Source organism: Martes martes, assembly GCF_963455335.1.
Source record: "Martes martes genome assembly, chromosome: 8".
NCBI lineage: Eukaryota > Metazoa > Chordata > Mammalia > Carnivora > Mustelidae > Martes > Martes martes.
Window position 1 is genome coordinate 8,550,197 of NC_137895.1, and position 23,366 is coordinate 8,573,562.

The following is a 23,366-nucleotide window of genomic DNA, read 5'->3' on the forward strand; positions in this document are numbered from 1 at the left end:
CCACATTTTACCGGTGAGAAAAGCTGAGGCATACAGGTACTACTGCTCAACACTGGGCTGACCGGACTTCAGAACCCGAGTTCTTAACCACTACACCATAGCGCCCCTGATCCACTAGCGATCCCTTCCACCAAACGGTTCCTAATTACCCTTTAAGACACAGCTCAAACGCTCCCGCTTTGGTGGGACTTCCCCAGTGCCCTAGGCCTCTCTCCTCATCCTCCAGGATCCCTGGGCATCATGCTTTTTATCTTTATTACAGGCAGCCTCACTGGTTGAGTCCCAAAGATAAGTCAGGTTGTTTTTATCTTTGTATTCCCAGCCGTATACCGCGTCTGACACACAAACACTCAGGTAATACACAAACTCTTCCAAGTGCACAGAACCTGTGGTCTATCCTGCTCAAACTCAAGTCTACCCTCCACGTTCCAGCTCCTGAGCACCCTCCCCTGCTAACCGCAACCTCTCCCCTCATCCTCACCCACCCGCCCAGGCCTCCTCCACGCTGAAGAGGCAAGGCCCTTGCTGAGGCTGCCACTCCCACAGCCAGCTGATAGCATTATCACCGCCAAGCAGGGCCAGCAAAGGGCTGGCGGGGCACCCCTTGATTACAAAGTAAAGTGCACCTAAGAAGCACTTTCTCTGGCTGAAGAAAGAGGGGACATTTGATGTGGGGCTGCCAGATTTAAGATCTTGGTCATTTAAAATGCCTAAGTGGGATGATGAACATAAAAATGTACGTAATAGGACAAAATCTGCCATGGATATCATTCATAACTCATAAAGAGCCAACCGGCTGACAAAAATGTACATAAGTAATATTATTTAGTTGTGATCTACTTGCCACTTTTACATAATCACCGTCATTATATATTTCATTAATCAGATAAACTTTGCTATAGGTTTTGATTACTTTAGATGCTACAACTGCTCAGCACCTAATGGAATTGGTTTTTCTTTTCTTAAAGTAGAATGGTTACTTGCTTACAGTCTGTGCCAAGGGAACAAAGTAATTTTTTAAAAAGTATGAGTCAATGAAATCATCACCACTGTAGCCACTTAATAAGAATGAAGGCAGGCAGTCCCAGAACTTGAAGTAAGGTTTATTCCTTTGAGTGAGGCTAATAAAAACCAGGAAGTACACAGTTAATTGTAACACATGCTAAGATATGGTCTATAATTAGGATGTGGTTCCCAAATGCTGACCTTTAGTACCTGTGCTGATCTATACCTCCTATGTAATGGTTTTCATAAAGCTATATTCAACTTAATGAGATGTCTCTGATTCTGAGACCTTCCATTCAACTGTTATAATGTTTTTTCCTTTGAAACAATGGTAATAAACGGCGAGTTTTTAAAAAATGCCTTTACCTGGCAAGTTTACAACAGGTAACTCATTCGGCTCCCAGTACTGCTTTTACAATGTTACAGTTCCCCAGAACCCAAGTCTGGAAACCACCATGCGAGAGTGTCTGAAGGGACTTGGGCCAAATACAGCTTGTGTGACTGGACATAGTTTTAGAAAGGAATAACCAAAACGGAAAGCTAATGATGCATTTCCTCAAACTGTGTCTAAAAAAACAAAAAGCAAAAGTCTGGTACTTTTAAGATTTTATATCTGCACATTACTTAAGATTCCCAATGTACATGAGCATCTTAAAGACTCTAAGTCCTGTAGTGAGCAAAAACCAGTTTAATTCAAAATCAGGAAAGGATTTTTTTTTCTTTTTTTTTGCAAGCAAACCTATTAGTACCCCAACAAACTGTAGGAAATCTTGACCTTATCAAATGTATTAAAATGTGTGTGAAAACAGAATGTGTTGAGAGAAAATACATCTTTATGAAACCTGGAGTCGGGGCAGGGAAGTGCCCCCCACCCCCTCCAAAGATGAGTAAGACAGTGTTTTCTGTGGGACTTTTCCAAGAGAGAAAATATAATCTGTTAAAAGGGTGTTTTCTACTTAAGGTTCTCTAAAATCTAGAGGAATATCGTATCTCCATTCTTCAATATGGATGGCCAACTCCTTTTTGATCTGAATGGAACACTCTGGGCATGGAGGACAACATTCTGGTCATCAAAATACCCACCTCCCACATACCGAAGTAACAAATTAACATTTAAAAAATTGCTTATGACTCTGGTTGATGTGATAAAATTCAGTGAACTGATACATTTGATTCCCAAGACCAGCACAAGTGGAATATGATGTCTCATGTCTCACGTGTGGTTCCCTAAAACTTCTTCAAACCTCATGAGACAAACTTTAGTGGATCAAATTAAAATTTAAATCAAATTAGTGGGTTGGGATCAGCTTTTCTGATTTGGGGTGGGTTTTCTTGTTTTTAGGTTTATTTATTTATTTAAGAGAGTGTGCACGCAAGCAGAGGGAGGGGCAGAGGGAGAGAGTAAGAATCTCTGAGACTCCACGTTGCTCAGTCTCAGGACTCCTGAGATCATGACCTGAGCCAAAATCAAGAGTCAGACACTTGGGGCGCCTGGGTGGCTCAGTCAACCATCTGCCTTCAGCTCAGGTCATGATCCCAGGGTCCTGGGATCGAGCCCCACATCATGTTCCCCGCTCAGTGGAGAGCCTGCTTCTCCCTCTCCCACTCCCCTTGCTTGTGTTCCTTCTCTCAAAGTGTCTCTCTCTGTCAAATAAATAAATAAAATCTTAAAAAAAAAAAAAAAAGAGTCAGACACTTAACCCGCTGCCAACCAGGCATCCCGGGTTGTATTTGTTTGTTTGCTCTTAACAAATAGAATATATCAGAATACATTACACACAGTAGCAGAAAGTCCCTATTTTTGCTTCTGTGTACACATTCACAAACGTACAGAGCCTTAATGCAAACGGCGTTTCTTACTGTGCAGCCAAACAGAAAGCCACTGTTTGAAGTCACCCAAAATTCTATCTAACTTCAGCTTATACATAGGAACTTCTTGGCCCAAAAACAAGAGCAACTATTTTCTGTAAGCAAAGGAGTCAAAAAAAACAAGGGCACGGAGAGGTTCAAAATGCTGCTCGGGTTTGGGGGAGGAGACGAGGAGGAGGGTGAGGAACCTTGCGCTAGGTCTCCGCCTTATCACAGCGGTCCAGGGCGTCGCTCAGACCCACCACCATTCAGTCTGGTTTTGACAGAGGCATAAATGGATAACCCAAATGCACTTCTAAAGGAAAACAAAAATGGAAGGGATTAGTTTCCATATTGATTAAAAACAAAACAAAACACAGTACTTCACAGAACAGCTGACATCCCAAACCCTTACAGGGCTCTTCACAGAAAACCAGGCTCCCCTCTGTCCGCTGAAATGAAACTGCAGCAACTAAAAACCATGGCTCACTCTCCAGTGTGAGCAAGGTTTGTTGGGTTCCGACCACAATTCAAGATAATTTCTATCTTTACTGGTTATTACTTAAAAGGTCTAATTAGTAACTACAAAGCAATCTAAATCAATGGGATGATTAAATAAAAATCTTTGAACCTGCTTTTTTAGAACCACTCATATTTAGTAAATATTATACTAGCCCAGGACGACAAGAAATACGAAATGAGTCTAACAGTGTAAGGCCAAACAGCTTGCGGATGATCAGAGCACGCAGGAAGTAATTAGCCCTTCGGCACTCCTTTCCCCTCCCAAACACCTCCACTGATGCTAGATGGCTGGGACCACTGACCGAAAGCTTCCAAGAACACTCAAATTCTAATTTCATTATCTCTCTGCCTGGAGCCACCACCAACCCACTGACTCCAAAATTCAACAAGATCAAAAAGGGGGCAGGAGTACTCCCATCTCTGAAACTGAATGTGCTTTTCCGTGTAAGCCTCTGCACCTAGCAAGTCTGACATGTGACACAAATTGGCATGTTTAAGAACTTATACCAACATGCCATTTCTGTTGACTTAAGCCAAAACAATTTTTTAAATTTGTTTTAAATTTTGGAATCTGTGCACTTGCATAAAAATAAAAAAGTTCACCTCCTCACATGCAAAGTTAGGATTTGACCCTCCCAATTCTAAAAATTCCACTAGCAGAATCCAACATGTATTCTAAGAAACATCAGTCTATGAAACGCTTGTGATGGTAAGAATGCTTTATGATGCGTTAGCTGTTTTTAAAATGTGCATTAGAGGGACGCCTGGGTGGCTCAGTTGGTTAAGCGGCTGCCTTCAGCTCGGGTCATGATCCCAGAGTCCTGGGATTGAGTCCCACATCAGGCTCCTTGCTTGGAAAGGGAGCCTGCTTCTCCCTCTGCCTCTACCACTCTGTCTGCCTGTGCTCACTCTCTCTCTCTCTCTCTCTAACAAATTAAAAAAAAAAAAAATCTTAAAATGTGCATTAGAGGTAAGGTAAGGTAAGGTAAACCATTTACTTCTCAACAAACCCCATGGTGTCCAATATGGTAACCACACATGGCTAGTGTGCACCTGTAATAAGACTGGTGTGACTTAGAAGTGGAATTTTCAATTGTATACTAGTTCAAGTATTGAAAATTTAAAGTTGATACTTATTCCCATTACTGGAAAACTTTTTGTATGTTTGGAAAAACTTGGGTATGTGAGTGTACTTTTTCAACTGTAAATTTTATGAAATCTAAATACAGATCAAGTATTTCCAATGAAACTGAAATGTGTTTTAAGTATAAAATACGTACCAGATTTCAAAGCCTTAGAATAAAAAAAAGAATGTTTAACATCTAATTTTAAGTATTTAAATATTTAAGTACTTTAAAATTGATTTCATATTATACTGAAAATATTTTGCACATATTTGGTTAAATAAAATATTTATAAAATTATTTTCATCTGTTCCTTTTACCTTTTTTTTTTTAAGATTTTATTTATTTGACAGACAGAGATCACAGATCACAAGGAGGCAGAGAGGCAGGCAGAGAGAGGAGGAAGCAGGCTCCCCACCGAGCAGAGATCCCGATGCGGGGCTCGATCTCAGGACCCTGAGATCATGACCTGAGCCGAAGGCAGAGGCTTAACCCACTGAACCATCCGGGCGCCCCCCTTTTACTTTTTTAATGTGACTCCTAGAAAATGTTAACTAAAACATGACTCACATTCCATTTCTTCTTCTTTTTTTTAGGCTTATTTTATTTAAGCAATCTCTGTATCCAACATGGGGCTGGATCCCAGGACCCCGAGATCAAGAGCCGCATGCTCTACTGGGTGAGCCAGCCAGCCGTCCCTCACATTCCGTTTCTATTGAATGGTTCCGGAGTAACCTAATGATTCCCAAACCTTTCCCACTGGAACACCTCCCAACACTAGGTTTGGGAACACTACCGTAACCACATACTGTTCTTCCTGCTGACCACGTCTGAGATTAAGAAGTCCTTTCCTCCTCTTCAGCAATGATTCCAAACTGTCCTACACAATCACCTTCCTTTTAATCCTTCCCAGGTCCTCTTTCTCTTCCTGTCCCCAAGGACCTATTCTCAGTTCTCTTTTCCATTCGCTACACTTTCATGGTGAGCTCATCCACTAGCTCGGCGTCAGCTATCACGTCTATGTGGATGACTTCCAATCCTTTATCTCCACTTCTGACCTCCTTCTCAAGCTTCAGCTTCACACTGCCAGCTGCCTGCTACACAGCAGCCTCTGGGAGTCTCATTGCCTTCGTAAACTCAGGATGTCTGTCTGACCTGGAGTACATCTTCATTCCTCCTGAAGATTCTCATCATTCATCCTGAAATCCCGGAGTCCCTGGTCCCTCTTCTAGCCACACCACAGCAGTCTTATCTGTAACTGGCCTGCATGAGTCCTGGAGTCCTCTGCCCCACTGCCATTGAGAATTCCCCAAAACCACTTTGAACGCTTTGTTATCATATTTTCAAGTCCCATCTGTCTGCCATCCAAACTATGAGCAAACCAAACTACTGAGCAGGTCTCCCAGCTTGCCTGTACATCTCTGAGCTCCCATCAACCCTCCCAGGACGTAACTCACCCTCCAGATGGACTGCTCTCCACTCTACACAATTTCCACCAACCTTTTAGGCTTAGCTCAAACGCATGGTCCTCATAAAGCCTTCAATGATCAACTTGACCAAAATTAGTCTTTCTCTTCCTTGAACTCCTTTGGTATTTCTAATGGCAACCATCATGGTAATGGGAGTATGTGGTCTTAACTTCTTTATATAATAGTGTCCTCTTAATAGCAGCTAACAGCACCTTGCACTGCACATTGCCATTTCTGGACATCTTACCAAAGAAATCACCTTGAAAAGAAAAATGCTGGAGGACATGGGACCACTGACAATTCTCAAATCTTTATCTCCAGACAGATATCTAATTGCCCCATACCTTCATTTGGATGTCTCAGAATTCAGCAACTCCGGAACTGAACTCATAATCTCAACCCCACACCTGTCTCCCAAATGGACCCCTCCTCGGTGAATGAGACCACCATCCCATCAGTGGCCCAGGCCAGAGTTAGAGGAATCACCTTTAACTTCCCCATACTTAGCACTCAGGTGCTGTGAAATCTTCCTAAATATCTCTGGATTTAACTACTTCTTCCCAACTCTGCTGCCAGTTCAGGCCACAATTACCTGGGATGCTTGCAATACTATCTGGTCTTACACTCAACTCTCCAGCCATTTCCTACAGTGCAACCACAGTCGTCTTTCAAAAACCTAATCTGAGCAGGTAACATTCCCGCTGAAGACCCTTTAACTGTTCTTAAGATCAAAACTTTCAAACATGGCTTACAGACCTTCTGCAATCTGGCCAGTGTTTATCTTCACAGCTTTGCTTCCCATTTCCCAGATCATCTCTTTCCCTATGTACCTCATGCTCCAACCACGTCCAAGAACTTGCAGTTCTCCAAGTATGCCAATGTCCTCTCTTGCCTCAGGGCCCTTGCACAAGCTGGTCTCTCTATTTGGGCTGGATGTCGGTCCCTCCCTTGTAATCATCCAACACTCCCAAACACTGGCCAGCCTCCCTGTATTTCTATTCTTTGTAACTTCAGCAATGGTACCTGGAGAAAATCTTCACACTATTCCTATACCAGCACTTATCCTAATATCCAGAATGTAATAGGTACTCAATAATTAGCTGCTGAATGAGTAAATAGATAATAGTTTTTTGAGTTTAAAAAAAAAAACAACAACAACAAATTCCAGGGGCACCTGGGTGACTCAGTCAGTTAAGCATCTGCCTTTGGCTCAGGTGGGCTACCTGCTCTGTGGGAAGCCTGCTTCTCCCTCTCCCTCTGTAGTTCCCCTTATCTGGGCTCTCTCTTTCTGCCAAATAAATAAATAAAATCTTTTTTTTTTTTAAATTCTCAAGTCAATGAATGAAAGCCATTTTTTTTTTTAAGATTTTATTTATTTATTTGACAGAGATCACAAGTAGGCAGAGAGGCAGGCAGAGAGAGAGGAAGGGAAGCAGGCTCCCGGCTGAGCAGAGAGCCCAATGCGGGGCTCGATCCCAGGACCCTGGGATCATGACCCGAGCCGAAGGCAGAGGCTTCAACCCACTGAGCCACCCAGGCGCCCCATGAAAGCCATTTCTAGGACATCTATATTCATTTGACACCATTGTAAAGTGGGCAATTGACCTAAGTTTTTATTTTATCTGTCTTTTGAATCAAAACTAGTAGAAGTTTCATTAAATAAACAGAATTTACAGGTACAGGCTCAGAATAATCACAACGAAGGAGAAAACACTGTATTTTATGTTCTCCCTTGTAAACTTGGGACCAACTCATCTGAAACTGTTGAGAACCTTTTGATGCAAAACACAGAATGTATGAAAAGCAGCCAAACAAATGTGGCTACATCACAGAGGCAGAGCCTGCAGGAAACTGGAGAGCATGAAGAGACGACATCAGACCCCAGGAATGTAGGTAGGGACTTTTTAATAAAAAGAAAAGGCTCAGCACTACTCCTGTCCTTATCCAGCCTGAAGCTCAGTGCACACGTTTCATGATCCTGTGAGCCAGGAGAAAGAATGGAGGCATCTGTGGGGCCATAAAAGTCTTTCTGGTTTATTTAACAAAGGGAGACAGAGCAAAGGGGAAGGAAATACTTACTAAGCAAGGCAACTAGGTGCCGGCTCTTACATACATTTCCTTTACGGTTCACAACAGTGTATTATCCCCATTTTACCGATGAAGAAATAGGGACTTACGGTCACATAGCTGGTCCTGGGGACCTTTTACTCCAGTCTAACGCCAACACATTTTTATTGAACATTCACTCCTATTAAGCAAAGTTCTAGATGCTGGGAACTGAGCAACAAGCAAAACAAAAATCTGCTCTAAGGAAAGGGTATGGTTTTGTGGGGAGTGATGCATCATACACAAATAATGTAATTTCAGATAGTGACACAATTAAGGGATATTAAAACAGTAGAAGTGAGGGATGTGGCAGAGTAACAAGGGAGGCAAGTTAGGTTGCAAGGTTTGCAGGGCTCACTTAAAAGATAATTCTGAGGAGATACTTTTGCATGGCCAAAGAAAACAGAGAATAAAGTGATTATCTTGTCCAACCTTCAATGGAAATCTCTGGAACTACCAGAAGCAAACATTACCATTCATTTCCTGATTCTCAGCAAAGAGACTAGGAGATGAAAGGAGCTACAGTGTTATCCTATCCTAACCCAAAGCGATCGCTTAGATAGTCATCAGATGGCGAACCAAGGGGCAGTTGAGGGCGCAGGGCTGACCAAATTAATTCTTACACTTACAACAGTGACAACGCTTACAACAGTACCCAACACATGCCACGGCATGATAAATGAGAGCTGAACAAATATATGAAGGAAGAAGAAAATAAAATGTTAAAATGTCACTGTCATGGCTTAAATCCCTTTTCAGGCCAAGTGGCTTCAGTTCACCCCAGCCTACCCCACCACAAGACTCCACCACAAGAAGAGGGTGAGAGAAGGTGACTGGTGTAAATCCATGAACAAAACTGTACTAGGAAACAATCAGCATATGCTTCCCCGTCCCCAACCGAAGATGTCAGAAACCCCACCTTTAAATTACAAGTTACACCTCATGAAAATCTAATAATCCAAATGATGAGCAAAAATGAGTAATTATTTAGCTGTTTTAAATAAGGGCTCTCTTAATGCAGGTGTTCTGGATACTTCTGCACCAGGTACCTGTTCTAACTACCGCACACACAGCACCAAGCTGTGATGGCCTCTTTATCTGATTATCTTCCTTGCTAGACTGGTACTTCTTGAGGGCAGGAACAAGGTCCATTCATCTGTATTGCCTCAGGGCCTTGCCCAGTTTAAACTGGACATGCTCATGCTAAGAACCACGATTATGCTCAGTTAGAAAAATTAAATTTCTCCAAAACGTTCCCGACATGGGGCGTAGGGTTAGGGTGAGGCCTACCCACTACGACTGTGATCTGCGGAGCCTTCTCTGCAGAACCTGAAGGCTTCCCCATCACACATCACTCTGTCAGCATCTCTTGCACAGGTGAAGAACTGGAAAAGCCTTAGAAGTCTCTGCTTCAGTTTTTAGAAGTTTGTTTTTGAAGGACAGTGGTAGTGGTGACAAAGAACAAACAGCCATTCAAAGCTGAACAAGAGTTGAGTTTGCCACTAAATATCAAAGATGTCGACGCTTCCTTTCTGGAACCCGGATGGAAGAACAGATACAGTTTAAAAACAAGATACCACTTCTGATGGGTTAGCACTACCAATTTTTGTGATGTTTCAGTAGATCTTAATAATGAATCTATGACATTTCTTTCAGAGACAGAGCAGTGTTGTAAATAATGACATTACTGTAGTATCACCAGTAGAACCAGCATAAGGAAATATGGACGGTAGGGGGGGCGTCCTAAGTAAGAATCATATACGTTTTCTCTGGTAAGAAACTTCCTCTGCATACACCCATCTCGTTTTTAAGAACCATAACATGCAAGTTCTAATATCCTGGGGTTCTGCTCTTCCAACACATCAGCCACGTCACTGTAAAGTTTTTTAAGCTTCATTTCGCTCTATCAACAGAAAGAAAGCTTTGACAAAAGGCACAAATTAAACACTATGCATCTGCACACTTGATTTCCTACTCATTTTTATGTGCTTCCAAACGACCACAGTTTTGGTGTGCCATCAGGATTGACTCTGCAGGAACTTAGATCCAAAATGGCAGCTGAGCTTCTGAAACTCACCAGAGCCATAACGCTTAACATACGTGAAACCAGGTCTTATGTATGTCACTTTTCAACCTGTCTAGGAGAAAAGAATATTTATAAAAACATTTCAAAGACTCAGATGGCATTCTGCTCACGTTCGTTCGATCATCCTCCTTCTTGCGGGAGAACAGGCACCCTGCTTTTGGTTCCTCGGCTCCACAAACTGAATTAACCTGCTATTCACATGTTTACACAGTCCACAAAAACAAGCTAATGGCAAAACATGGAAAGCTTAGGTTTTTCTCGCTCTTCTCCTCTAAGGCCAACTTAGGATATGAGTGTAAAATGAATGACCTAACAGGTAAAGCCCCAAATAAGCGCTTTCGTTTTCAGAAAAAACAACAATAATGAGAGCTTTAATTTTCTTGAGGTCCACCACAAAGCAACATTCTTTATCACTTGGTAATTTCTATGTCTTTTCCTTTAAATTCAAGCTGTAAAGAAATTTTTTAAGAGAAATTTGTTCCAGATACCTCTTTAATAGAATGTTTCCAAACCCCTCTTACACAAAAGCTGAACTTACATCACCAAAAGATGTACGCTGAATTTAAACTGTCACTTCTCTACTTATTTCCATTACTAATATAAAAACATTAATTTAAAAAAAAACAATAAAATACTTGCTCTTTAGAGATGGAGAACTTTAATTATCTTTATGTATTCAAATGCAGAGTCTTTTTGTTAAATTAGCGTGAAAGTCCCTTCATCTACACACAATTGGCCCAAAGAAACAGGCCATTTTCAGCACAAGGGGCCAATCCATTTGAACAGTGAATAAAGCTTTTGAAAGCACTACACACCCTCTTCCAGACTGTCAAATTTTCAAAACGGGCCAGCATTTCTTCCATTTTTTTTTAACACTTGCAGGACCAACAAGCATCTTATAATTAGATTAATTAAAAAGGAAACAAAAACACTGCTCCCTTCTGATCAAAATTATTCCATTTTGCTTAATTAGCTTTAATCCAAGTCTACATATTTAATGATGGGGATATGACAATTCCATCCATTTGCATATTTTAAATGCCTTTCTAAACTATACTTTGTAACAGATTTAGAAGAACAGTCTCTTTCTCATGCCAGTATGCCACGCATAAATCAGGAGGATACAAATTAGGAAAAAAAAGAAAAAAGAAAAGAAAACAAGGCCTCTCAGAGCCAGGGATGTGCCGAGGGGGTGGGGTAATTTACTCAGGGGTGGGGGCAATTTCCCCGCCACATCACAAACTACGATCCTTTCAGCCCACCAGACGAGAAGCATTACATCACACTCTTACAATGATAGGGGGAGGTGGCTCTGAGAAAGCAAGTTTTCAGCTTTCTTCCCTCCCTGCTCCCAGGCTTTCTAGAATCCTGTACTGGGAGTAATGGAATTTAACTTGAGGGCACCGCAGGGTTTCGGGGGTAACTAACATACACATCCATACAGCTACCTATTTATGCGACCCTAAACGACCACTTCAACAATGGATACATGGCCCAAACAGGCAAACACACACATATATACACACACATACGCTGAATTTGTGCTGAAAAGCCCAGTTCGTCTGTGTAAAATTAAACAAAAATGTTAACCCGTGAGAAATGGAGGAGGCCAGTCTACCGGGAGAAGCTGATAAAGAATTCATTCCTAATGGGGTGAATAGCTGTTTAGATCTTTAACACACCATGTTTACAAGACAGTCCTACCATTTGGTTCAAACCACGATCAAAATAAAAGCGCATCTGGCTGCACATTTGAGAACACACACAGAGACCCAGTGCAAATGAGCGCGCGCAGCGAAGACAGGGGTGATCCACACATTGCTTGGGAGGTTTTCAAGCAGGGGAATCTACAAACCCCAAACCTCCTGGTGTTCACTCGCCCCCAGCCTGATGTTTAAAATGTATCAGGTCTTATTTTAGGTTCTACATCTCTCTAGGAAGGATGGCCTAGCTTTAAGGGAGAAGGAAAAAAAAAAGGCTTTCCCGTGGTAGTGCTTGCCCTCCCAGATCCTTTGTCGGCCTTAGCAGCCGAAAGAATGCAAACCCATTTATATTTATGCAAATTTTTGCAGCAGATTTAAGGGGGCAGGGAGAGGTCTGTGTTTTTTAAAAACCTCTTTCTAAATATCAAATTTCCAGTTATTCGCAGATTCATTTATTTGCAAGATGAAATGAGGATGAAAATCTGTATATAAATTAAAAGTGCAATTAAATCACTTCAAAATTTAAATATTCTACCAAGGCTTTTCCATTTCTAAAATGCCGAACCAAAAGTACATCACGGGTCTGATTTACACAGATTCACGAAATGTCTGAAGCCAGTCTCCATGCTAGACAAATGTCCATTTGCAACACCACTAGTGAAAACGGTTAGACAAGATCCATATAAATCAATTGGTTTAAAAAAATTGAAAATATTTACCAACCTCATAAAGTGCAGCAGTGCTTAAATCCAGCAAATTGAGGCATACAAGGTAGAAATGGAAATGAAAAAAGGTCCAAAAAATGATTTCTTTTTGTCTATCTGTTTTTTTGTATTTTAAATATTCAGAAACCAGCAGAGACTCTGTCGGCCATTTTGGCTTGAACTAACTCTCTCTCACTCACTCTCCCTCTTGCTCTCTCTCTCCCCCTCTGTCTCTAAAGGAAGCAGCTTTTTGTGACCTTCAAATAGAGGCGGATCATGTGACTTCGGGTAGGTTTGTCAATCAGGAAAGGGGAGGGAGCTGGGGTTGAAACTGCCTTAAAGGGAAAGCAGCCCTTTTCCACTCACTTTCATTTGTGAAAGGCTGTTATCTCATACTCTCCGCCTACACACACTGAATGTGAAAGTGGCAACAGCATAAGGGTAACAGATGAACAAAATATAAAAACCTTTATTGGTTTATAGAAATATGCTCAGTTGCTAACGATTCTTGCAGATCCTAGAGCTTGGCTTGCTTGCTACAGTTATTCTCTAGTTGTTTGGGCAAGCACGGGCTGGCAAACTGCTCTTTAAAAGGGGGCTTAAACAATGCTTTAGCCAAACAAGAGACTAGTTTTTAAAGATTAAGGCGAAATACAGGGCACAACTGATCTCTGACAAGCTCCTAAAATGCATGGGAGAAGACTAAAAGGAAACAGACCCAAGTACAAACGGAAACTGGCAATTCAGAGAGGTTAAGTGACTAATCTCAAATCACACAGCGAGACAGAAGCAGAACAGGGACCGGTCTCCCAGCTGAAGTCCACATGTATTGTTTTGGGTGTATGTGTGTTGGACACCTCCTCGCCCAGCCCCCCAAAAAACGATGCTGCAGCTTTAGCAAGCTGACTTCCTCTAGGATAGGGAAGATTCCAGGCCTCTTTAATCCCCTCTTCCACCTGAGGAAGGAGCTCTGCAGCTGACAAGAGTAAGCATGAAATTTAAAACCTACCTGCTTTCCCTATCATACCAGGTCCCTTCTCCTGGCTACATGCACTCTTGATTTATATGCACCTAAGAAACCCAGGCTGGGTTTGCGTCTCTTGCCCTGGGGCCAACAGGCTGTGCAAACTTAGTTAGGCAAATCCCTTCACCTCCCCACGCTCAGTTTTCTGACTGGCATGTAAAGACTGGACATTACTAGATGGTATCTTTGGTTCCTTTCCGCTCAAAAACACTGCACTTGGCTTCTTTCTTTTAGCAGTTCTGTTCATCTTATCCTTGCCATCTCAAAAGTAAGTCATTACTCCAGGAATGGCTTTTTGACCCTCCTGGTGGAGACCAGGCCTCCCTATTCGACACTCCCATGACATCCTTCACTGCTTCTTTGTAACATTGGTCAGAATCATGGGCGCCTGGGTGGCTCAGTGGGTTGAAGCCTCTGCCTTCAGCTCAGGTCATGATCTCAGGGTCCTGGGATTGAGTCCCGCATCGGGCTCTCTGCTCAGCAGGGAGCCTGTTTCCTTCTCTCTCTCTCTCACTCTCTCTCTCTGCCTGCCTCTCTGCCTACTTCTGATCTCTCTCTCTGTCAAATAAATAAATAAAATCTTTAAAAAAAATAAAAAACATTGGTCAGAATCGCCATTTATTGTTTGCGTAAAAATTTGCCTATTGTTGCTCTTCCTCAGTGTGTATAAGGACAAACACCACATCTTCCCTCAGTGCTGTCTGAGGCCCCATGCAGTAGGTGAATGAATGACCTGGACTTCCATTCATAAGTGCTGGGCAAGAGGAGATCCGCCACCCGAATATAAAGAACGGAAGTCACATTGTTTCCAGGAACTCACCTCCATCTATCTGTTCGAAAGACTGCTTTGGAAATAAAGCAACTACATGACAGAGAGCAGGCAAAAGTGCCCTGCGACTCAAAACTCCATCTATCTCCAAAAACCAAAAACACTGGGATCCCCAGTGTGAGTTCCCAAATGAACAAGGCTGACCAAGTGTAACCTGACACGCCATCCGGCAGGGAACCCGTGGATTCCGCAAGCCCGGCCTTCCTCGAAAAGAAACCTATGATCCCTCCCGAAATCCCACACGTTTGTCATCCTGACTTTTGGGTCTTGTCTTCCTATAGACTTCCTCCCTTGCTTTTTCCACTCTGACGGAAGAACAGGAAAGGAGCTGTTTCAGGACAGGCGGAGCCAAAGCCTCAATGATCTGTCGGCTTGAATATTTATGGCGTAAAAGGCTTCCACTGTCTTCTCACCACCCAGCCCGGAGTAGGGCAAGAGCCAGGACCCAGACTGACAATTGAGTTGTAGGCAAAAGCAGGAAACTCCTTGGATGGAAATTTTGAATATTTAGTCTATTTTTATCCTTCCAATACCTTCCAGATGAGTTACGGAAAGCTTACTTATGTGGAGCATGCGCCACATGTTCAAATGCATGGAGACTGTACAGCTGCCTTGTTTTAATTTGGGATGGACATGGTTTCCTTATAATTTTGCTAAGTTTCCATTCCCCAATGCAGAATATTATTGTATAAATATATGTATGTGTGTATGTGTCACCTTATAAGTGCTAAACAAGCTGCATGAAAGGCCAGAAAACATAACCACATTTAGAAACAAAATATTAATTCTATTTTCAAAAGAACAGGATCAATGTTTTCTTCAACTGCTAGAGAGCTTTGTTTTGTGAGACACCTCTAACCTTAAAGCAATTAGTCCACTTGCTCATCTGAAGGAATAGCTGAAATAGGGGCAGTTGGGTGGCTCAGTGGGTTAAAGCCTCTGCCTTGGGCTCAGGTCATGATCTCAGGGTCCTGGGATCAAGCCCCGCATCGGGCTCTCTGCTCAGCCAGGAGCCTGCTTCCCACCCCCCAATCTGCCTGCCTCCCTGCCTACTTGTGATCTCTGTCAAATAAATAAATAAAATCTTAAAAAGAAAAAAAAAAAGAAATAGCTGAAATAAACCCATTACTTTCACTGTATTTCCAGACATTTTGGACTTTGTGATATGTTTGCTGTACTTTTTCATATTGACCATAAGACAGTGTTTTTAAACTGTACTATCTATTACAAGATGAGGATACAAAGTAACAAAAAAGTTTACTTTTTTTTTTAAGGTTTTATTCATTTATTCATGAGAGACAGAGAGAGAGGCAAAGAGCAGGGAGCCCAATGGGGGACCCAATCCCAGGACTGGGATCATGACCTGAACCAAAGGCAGATGCTCAACTGAGTCCCCCAGGTGCCCCCAAAGTTTACTTTTTTAAACAAATAAACCAAAAATCAGACACTCATATGTGTGTTATCTTTCAAAGTTGGCACCTTGGTGACAACATACTAAAATATTTTTACTAGGAAACAAGATGAAAAAATAATGAACTGGGGCACCTGGGTGGCTCAGGTGGTTAAGCGCCTGACTCTTGGTTTTGGCTCACGTCATGATCTCAGGTCATGAGATCAAGCAGGAGCCTGTTAAAAATTCTCCCTCTCCCTTTGCCCCTCCCCCCCAAACCAAAATAAATAGGGATGCCTGGGTGGCTCAGTCAGTTAAGTGTCTGTCTTTAGCTTAGGTCATGATCCTGGGGTCCTGGGATCGAATTCTGCATCAGGCTCCTTGCTCAGAGGGGAGCCTACTTCTCTCTCTGGCTGCCACTCCCCCTGCTTGTGTGCTCTCTCTCTCATTCTGACAAATAAATAAATAAATAAAATCTTTAATAAAAGAAAGAAAGAAAGAGAACTGAACATTTAACTCAACAATCTAGAAAACAAGTAACAAACCAAAAAGAAATTTATAATGATAAAGGCATAAACATAAAGCAAAATCAAAGAAGAGTAGACTAAATCAAACTAACACCTTTTTTGCTCTAAAAAATATAGGTAGATAATCCTTTGGAAAATTTGATCAATTGGCGCCTGGGTGGCTCAGTCAGTTAAGCATCTGCCTTCAGCTCAGGTTATGATCTTAGGGTCCTGGGATCGAGTCCTGCATCAGGCTCTCTACCCAGCAAGGGGTCTGCTTCTCCCTCTCCCTCTGCCCCCAACTCATATTCTCTCTCACTCTCAAAAATAAATAAAATCTTAAAAAGAAAAAAAAAAGGAAAATCTGATCAAATTTTAAAAAAGGAAAAGAGAAGTCATAAATCAACATTAGGGCTCAGAAAGAGGGCATTATAACTACAGATCTGGAGAGTATTTTTTCTTTTTTAAGATTTATTTATCTTTTTTTTTAGAGAGAGGAGCGTGAGCATGAGCAGGGGGAGGGGCAGAGAGAGGGCAATACAGAAGCAGACTCCCTGTTGAGTGTGGAGTCTGACACAGGGCTCAATCTCACAACCTCAACATCATGACCTGAGCTGAAATCAAGAGTCAGATGCTTAACCAACTGAGCCACCCAGGTACCCTGGAGAGTATTTTTTAAATTTTAAGAGAATTATATATTACTTCACATCAATAAACTTGAAGCTTAAATAAAATAGAGGGAAAATAGAGGATAATCAAGGAAAATAAAAATTACTAAAATCAACTCAAGAAAAATTATGAAAATAACAACAAAAACCCACAGCAGAAATCTGTAAGGTATTCCAAGAAGTAGCCACTAAAACTACATCAGGCACAAATGGTTTTCTGCGTGAATTCTACCAAACTTCTATCAAATAGATAATTTCCATGTCATCCCTACTATTCCCAAACTTATGGAGACAACAGGGAAAGCTTCCTAATTTCTTCTCTGTGGCTAACATATTCCTGATATCCATCTGAACTGAGATGGTACCAAAAATGAAACTATAGATCAATCTTCACTTGTGAAGACAAATATAAAAATCCCAAGTAAAATATCAACAAATAGAATTCGGCAGTTTTAAAAGAACAGTTCCCTGTGACCACGCAGGGTTTATACCAACAACGCAAGGATGGTTACATTACAAAATCTATGAGCATCACTTCATTTGTTCAACAAGTATATGCTCAATGCTTTCTGTGTGCCTGAGTCCACGCTAGTTGAGTTAGTGAACCGTACCAGAAGGGTTCTTGTCCATGTGCAGCTAACATCCTTACTGGAGAAGGAAATCACTGATAAGGAAATAAAGTGTTTGATGGCATACAGAATAACTAAGGGAGGCTCACTTTAGATAAGGTGGTTAGGGAAGGCTTATCTCAGGCTGGACATTTAAACTGAGTTCAAAAGCAACCGGCTAGCTTAAAAGAACAAGAGGGAAGATCAGGAGGCTAGAACATGTGAGTAGGGGACAAAAGTATGAGATGCATCGGAGGAGGAAGAGGAGCTAGATCATACTGGGTCTTGCAGGCCACAGTAAGGATGTTCTTTTAAGAACAGTGGACGGTCGGATGCCTGGGTGGCTCAGCCAGTTGAGCCTTTGGCTCAGGTCATGGTCTCAGGATCCTCGGATCAAGTCCCACATTGGGCTCCTTGCCCGGCCAGGAGCCTGCTTTTCCCTCTGTCTGCCACTCCCCTCTGCTTGTGCACTCTATCTCCCTCCCTCCCTCGGACAAATAAATAAAATAAAAATATTTTTAAAAAGAAACAAAAGAAGAGTGGAAAGTCACAGAAGAATTTTAAAACAGGAGAACAATTGGCACTATTTTATCCATTACTCATTTTCCACTTAAGGACTATCGTCTACCATCTTGTCAGGAGGCTAGGAAAATTATTTAGGACCCGAAAAAATATACTTACAAGTCAAAGATACAAAAAGAAAATTATAACCATAAAAATTAATAAAGGCTTAAATGTCCTGAAATGTAACAACCCAGGAATTTTTTTTTCTTTTTCTCTTAACCCGGGGCCTCATCTCACGATGCTGAGATCAAGACCTGAGCTGGGATCAATAGTCAGATGTTTAACTGACTGAGCCACCCAGGTGCCCCAAACCCAAGACTTTCATTCACTGTTAAATTTGGGATTTATACTTGATCTAAGCCAAAAGGCAGAGACATGTGAAAACAATTCTCACTTTACAAAAATTCCTAAAAATGTTAACTGTTAAAAAAAATCTTAGGTAATTATAAATTAAGTTAGTTATTTGTAGCCAAAGAACTTCAGTAGCAAAATTATTAATATCCTTTAAACATGTGATAGCAAAAATAAATAAAACCACATGTTTAATATGGAATCTGGGTACCTTTTACTGGATTTCCTATAAAGTGGGGCAAAGTCTCCAAACCTTCCCTAAGTACGCATTTCAAGGGCCCATGGAGGTCTTACCACCACTTTAGGAGAGACAGGATCAGATTAATGTTTTCAAAGGCTCATCCTGCTCGTACATGGAGAATACACTCTACAAGATCAAGAGCAGAAGCAGAGAGACGAACTGGAAGGCAACTGTGGCCATCTAGGTGAGGGAGCGACGAAGTGGAGGGGGAGAGGTGGAGAATATATTTAGAAGGTACAAGTGATTCTATCATAAGACTAGTAGTTGTTGTTAAGAGTAATATCTGTGACCATGAAATAAAGTAAGGCCAACCAACTCTCTCAAAAATAGGACTTCAAATTCTGGACTCACCATTCATTCACACAGTCGAGAAACTTTTTGGTTTTTGTGCAAATTTTAAAGCATCCACCAGACATTATATACTGTGCTAGAACGAGGCCCTGGGGGATACAAAGATGACTTTTAACACCCTCAAGGACAGAGACATAGTTAAAATACAGTATGGCAGGGGTGCCTGGATGGCTCGTCAGTTAAGTGTCTGACTCATGATTTCAGCTCAGGTCATGATCTCAGGGTTGTGAGATAGAGCCCCATGTCGGGCTCCGCACTAGGCGTGGTGCCTACTTAAGATTCTCCCTCTCCCTGTGCCCTGCCCCCTTAAAAAACAACATGGTAAGTACCATAAATAAAGAACAGAGATATGAGATAGTTATGCCATAGGAATACAAAGAACTAAGTGCTGGGAGAGTCACAGAAGATTTCACAGGGGATATGAGATTGTCAACAGAGTCTAAAGGATGAGTAGTTTGCGACGGAGAGAACATGGAAAAGGTAAAGACTTTTCGAAGTTTATCAACTTCCAGTACTATCAAATGCTGGCAACGACGAAGGCTGACAAGAAACAATACAAATTTAAGAGCTAAGTTTTTCAGGATTCTTAAATCCCAACAAAATGAGAAGGTGGATATAGTAGCCAAAGCTTCTAGCTGGAAAACAGAATGTTAGCATTTATACTCTTACTACATTTAGAAATTAGAATGCTAGCAGACTTAATTTTAGAGAACATTAAAAAAATTCTCAAATTCTTTAGAACCAAAACTCCAAAATCAAATTTGCATTTAGAGGAAGAATTCCTTGATACTGTGGGTTGAGGCTGCTGTCCTCTGTGCTTCTGGCTCCCCGTGCACACGTCTGGGATAGCACCTTCATGCCCTGTTGCTGTTGTCACCCATTCACTTCATACTTCCCCTTCTAAACTCTGAGCTTCTTAAGCGCAGACTATGTGGCTTTTACTTCCAGATCTAGTACACAGAAGGAATTCAATTAATGTTTACCGGATGAAGGACCAAACGAATTAGCAAAGGAATAAACGGAAGAACAGTACAAACCTAAGGATTTACAGGGTGCAAAAGAAGACGATACTTAAAAACCTCTAATTGGTTGGGGGCGCCTGGGTGGCTCAGTTGTTAAGCACCTGCCTTTGGCTCAGGTCAAGATCCTAGGACCTTGGGATCGAGCTCCGCGTGGAGCCCCGCGTGGAGCCCTGCATGGAGCCCTACATCGGGCTCCGTGCTCAGCGGGAAGCCTGCTTCTCCCTCTCCCACTCCCCATGCTTGTGTTCCCTCTCTCGCTGTGTCTCTCCCTGTCAAATAAATAAAATCTTAAAAAAAGAGAAAACAAAAAACCTCTAATTGGAAGAAGATAAAACATGTACACAGGATAGTCAACCAGAAAGTGCAAGATAAACTGTTAACTGTATGGCTCGCCTGAGAGACACAGGAGTTCGAAAACAGAGGCTCTCCCGAAGCCCTACGAGGGGTCCTGGCACTGTGCCCAAATGATCTCCCTGCTTTTTTCTGTTGCAATGTGTTTTTGTCTTCTTCTTTAATTGTGGTAAAATACACCCGCTATGAAATTTACCATCTTAACCAGTTGTACGGTTCAGTAGCATTAAGCATATTCACATTGTTGTGAAACAGATCTCCCGATCTCTAGAGCTATTTTATCTTGCAAATCTGAAATTCTATACCCATTAACCAACTTCCCTTCTTCCTCTCCCCTGGTCCTTCGTAACCACTATTTTATTTTCTATTTATATAAATTTGACTACTTTAGATAGCTCATTTAAGTGAGACCACCCAGTATTTGTCTTTCTGGGACTGGCTTATTTCACTCAACACAGTATTCTCAAGATTCAATACACGCTGTAGCATGTGACAGGCCTTCCTTCTTTTTCATGGCTAATACGCCACCTTTTGTTTTTCCATTCACCCACCGATGGACCCTTGGGTTGCTTCTGCCTCCTAGCTACTGTGACGAGGGCTTCCGTGAAGATGTGTATGCAAATAGTTTAATTCTTCTGCATACGTACCCAGAAGGCAGGCTGCTGGATCATGCGGTAGTTCTATTTTTCATTTTTTGAGAAACCTTTTGTCTTCCATAGCAGTTATGTCATTTTATAATCCCAACAGCACGCAAAGGTTTCAATTTCTCCACATCTTTGCCAACACTTGCTATTTTCTGGTTTTGGTGGTTTTGTTCTGGGTTTTGGTTTTTCCGGGTTTTGTTTTTGTTTTGATAGTAGTTATCCTGATGTATGTGAAGTAGTATCTCATTATGGTTTTGATATGCATTTCTTTATTAGTGATGATGAGTGTCTTTTCATATGCTTACTGGCCACTTATATATCCTTGGAGAAATGTCTATTCAAGTCCTTTGCCCATTTTTAAATCACGTTATTTGATCTTTTGTTGTTGAGCTGCAGTTCTCTACATATCCTGCATATTAACCCCTTACCAGATATACGACTTACAGATATTTTCTCCCATTCTGTAGGCTGCCTTTTCACTCTATGGACTGTGTCTTTTGAGGCACAAAATTTTAAAACTTTGATGTAGTCTCATTTGTCTATTTTTGAGTAGTCTCATTTGTCTATATTTTGGTGTCACATCCAAGAAATCCCTGCCAACTCCAGTGTCATGAAGCTTTCCTCTTCTGTTTTCTTCAAAGGGTTTTATACTGTTAGGTCTTAATCCATTTTGAGTTAATTTTTGTACATGGTATGAGACAAGAGGTCATCTTCATTCTTTCGTTACTGGGTAGCCAGTGTTCCCAACACCATTTGTTGGAAAGACCCTCTCCTTCATTCCCCATTGAATGGTTTTGGCACTCTTGTCAAAGATCACTTGACCTTATATGTGAGTATTTATTTCTGGCTTTCTATCCTATTCCATTGGTCTACTTGCCTATCATTATGCCAGTATCACACTGTTTTGATTAGTGTAACTTTGTAATATATTTTGAAATTGGAAGTGTGACTACTCCAACTTTGTTCTAAATGACCAATTATTTTTATAAAGTGTGCAAAGACAAGATATTTTCATCACTGTTAACCCATATTGTTAAAACTACAGCCTCTTTCCATCTCAACCTTCCCCCATCATGATTCCCTGTCAGTAGAGTTAGAGTGGGTGCATACATTTTAGGGATTTGTGGAAAGAAAGTTAAATTGGTGATATATTCATTTTAAGATTAGCAGAATATAGTCACATGGTTCTCAGTCATGTCTGTGTGTGGTTGAGTAATGTTAACCGTCCTTGTATACAAAGATGTTACCGGGCCAACTTACTCTGCATCATGATATAAATGTGTCAGTTCAAAGAGTATTTCAAAGTGCCAATGTACATGAAAAAATGAAGCCTTGTAATATAAAGGATACTTGATACAGGTTTTTCCCAAAGTTGACAACAATCTTAAAAACTTATATAATGTTAGTAATAACAAGTTGTGAGGCTAAAAGGAAGTTTGCTAATCTGTCAAAATGAAAAACCATATTCTGGTCAACCATTCTGTAATAAACAATGAATTACCTTTTTATTCTCTTTTTAGAAAATATCACAAGAATTGTTACATGAAAGGGCAACAAAGACTATACCGCCAAAAAATGGAGAGTAAAAAGTTTCACAGTGATGTGTTAAGCAGTGAATACAAATATTATTGCTATTTTTCTGAATTTTGTATTTGTCAACTCTTAAAAGTTGCCATTTTTATGATTTCTTTCCTCATTGTAAATAAATGTTCACTTCTGTACAACTTGTATGTGAAATTAATGCTCTTAAAGAGCATTCCCACAAAACCCAGATTCACTCCTGGTCAGAAAGAAGGGTCTTCTTTGCCTGAACAAAGGCACATAGAGGGGAAGGAAAAGAGACCTGCATGGAAGGCCTTATGGAAAGCCACTGGACGGATGCAGAAAGATCCTTTAATTAATTAATTAGGCAACTAATTAATTAGGTTTTTCTTTTAAAGTAATCTCTATGCCCAACATGGGGCTTGAACTCATGACCCCGAGATCAAGAGTCACAAGCTCTAACTTACTGAGCCAGCAGGCTCCCCAAGATCCTTTAAACAAAAGAAAAAAATATGCATAGGTAGGTTTAAGGCCACTTAAAGGAGGCCCCCAGAAGCAAAGAAAAAGTTCAGACATGGATAGAAAGGCATCTTCTGCTAAATAAACAATAATCAACAATTGGCTTATGGTAGAGATGCTTAAAGAACAGTCTCAAAATCAGGTCCGTTGGAATATACTCAAGAAAGCATTGGCTATAAAGTCAAACAT

The 23,366-nt window shown here is 41.2% G+C and overlaps 1 protein-coding gene across 4 annotated transcripts in view; it reads right to left on the reverse strand.

Annotated features, from left to right (window-relative positions):
• TNRC6B (trinucleotide repeat containing adaptor 6B) overlaps positions 1–23,366 on the reverse strand; it is a 247,289-nt gene that overhangs the window by 113,171 nt on the left and 110,752 nt on the right. Inside the window, exon 1 of one of the 4 annotated variants that reach the window (XM_080811165.1) lies at positions 12,587–12,802. The exons of the other annotated variants lie outside the window; for them this stretch is intronic. Coding sequence (XP_080667291.1) covers positions 12,587–12,591 — 5 coding nt within the window. The 5' untranslated portion in view covers positions 12,592–12,802. Of the gene's footprint in view, positions 1–12,586; positions 12,803–23,366 lie in introns of those variants that run through there. 4 annotated transcript variants of the gene reach the window in all.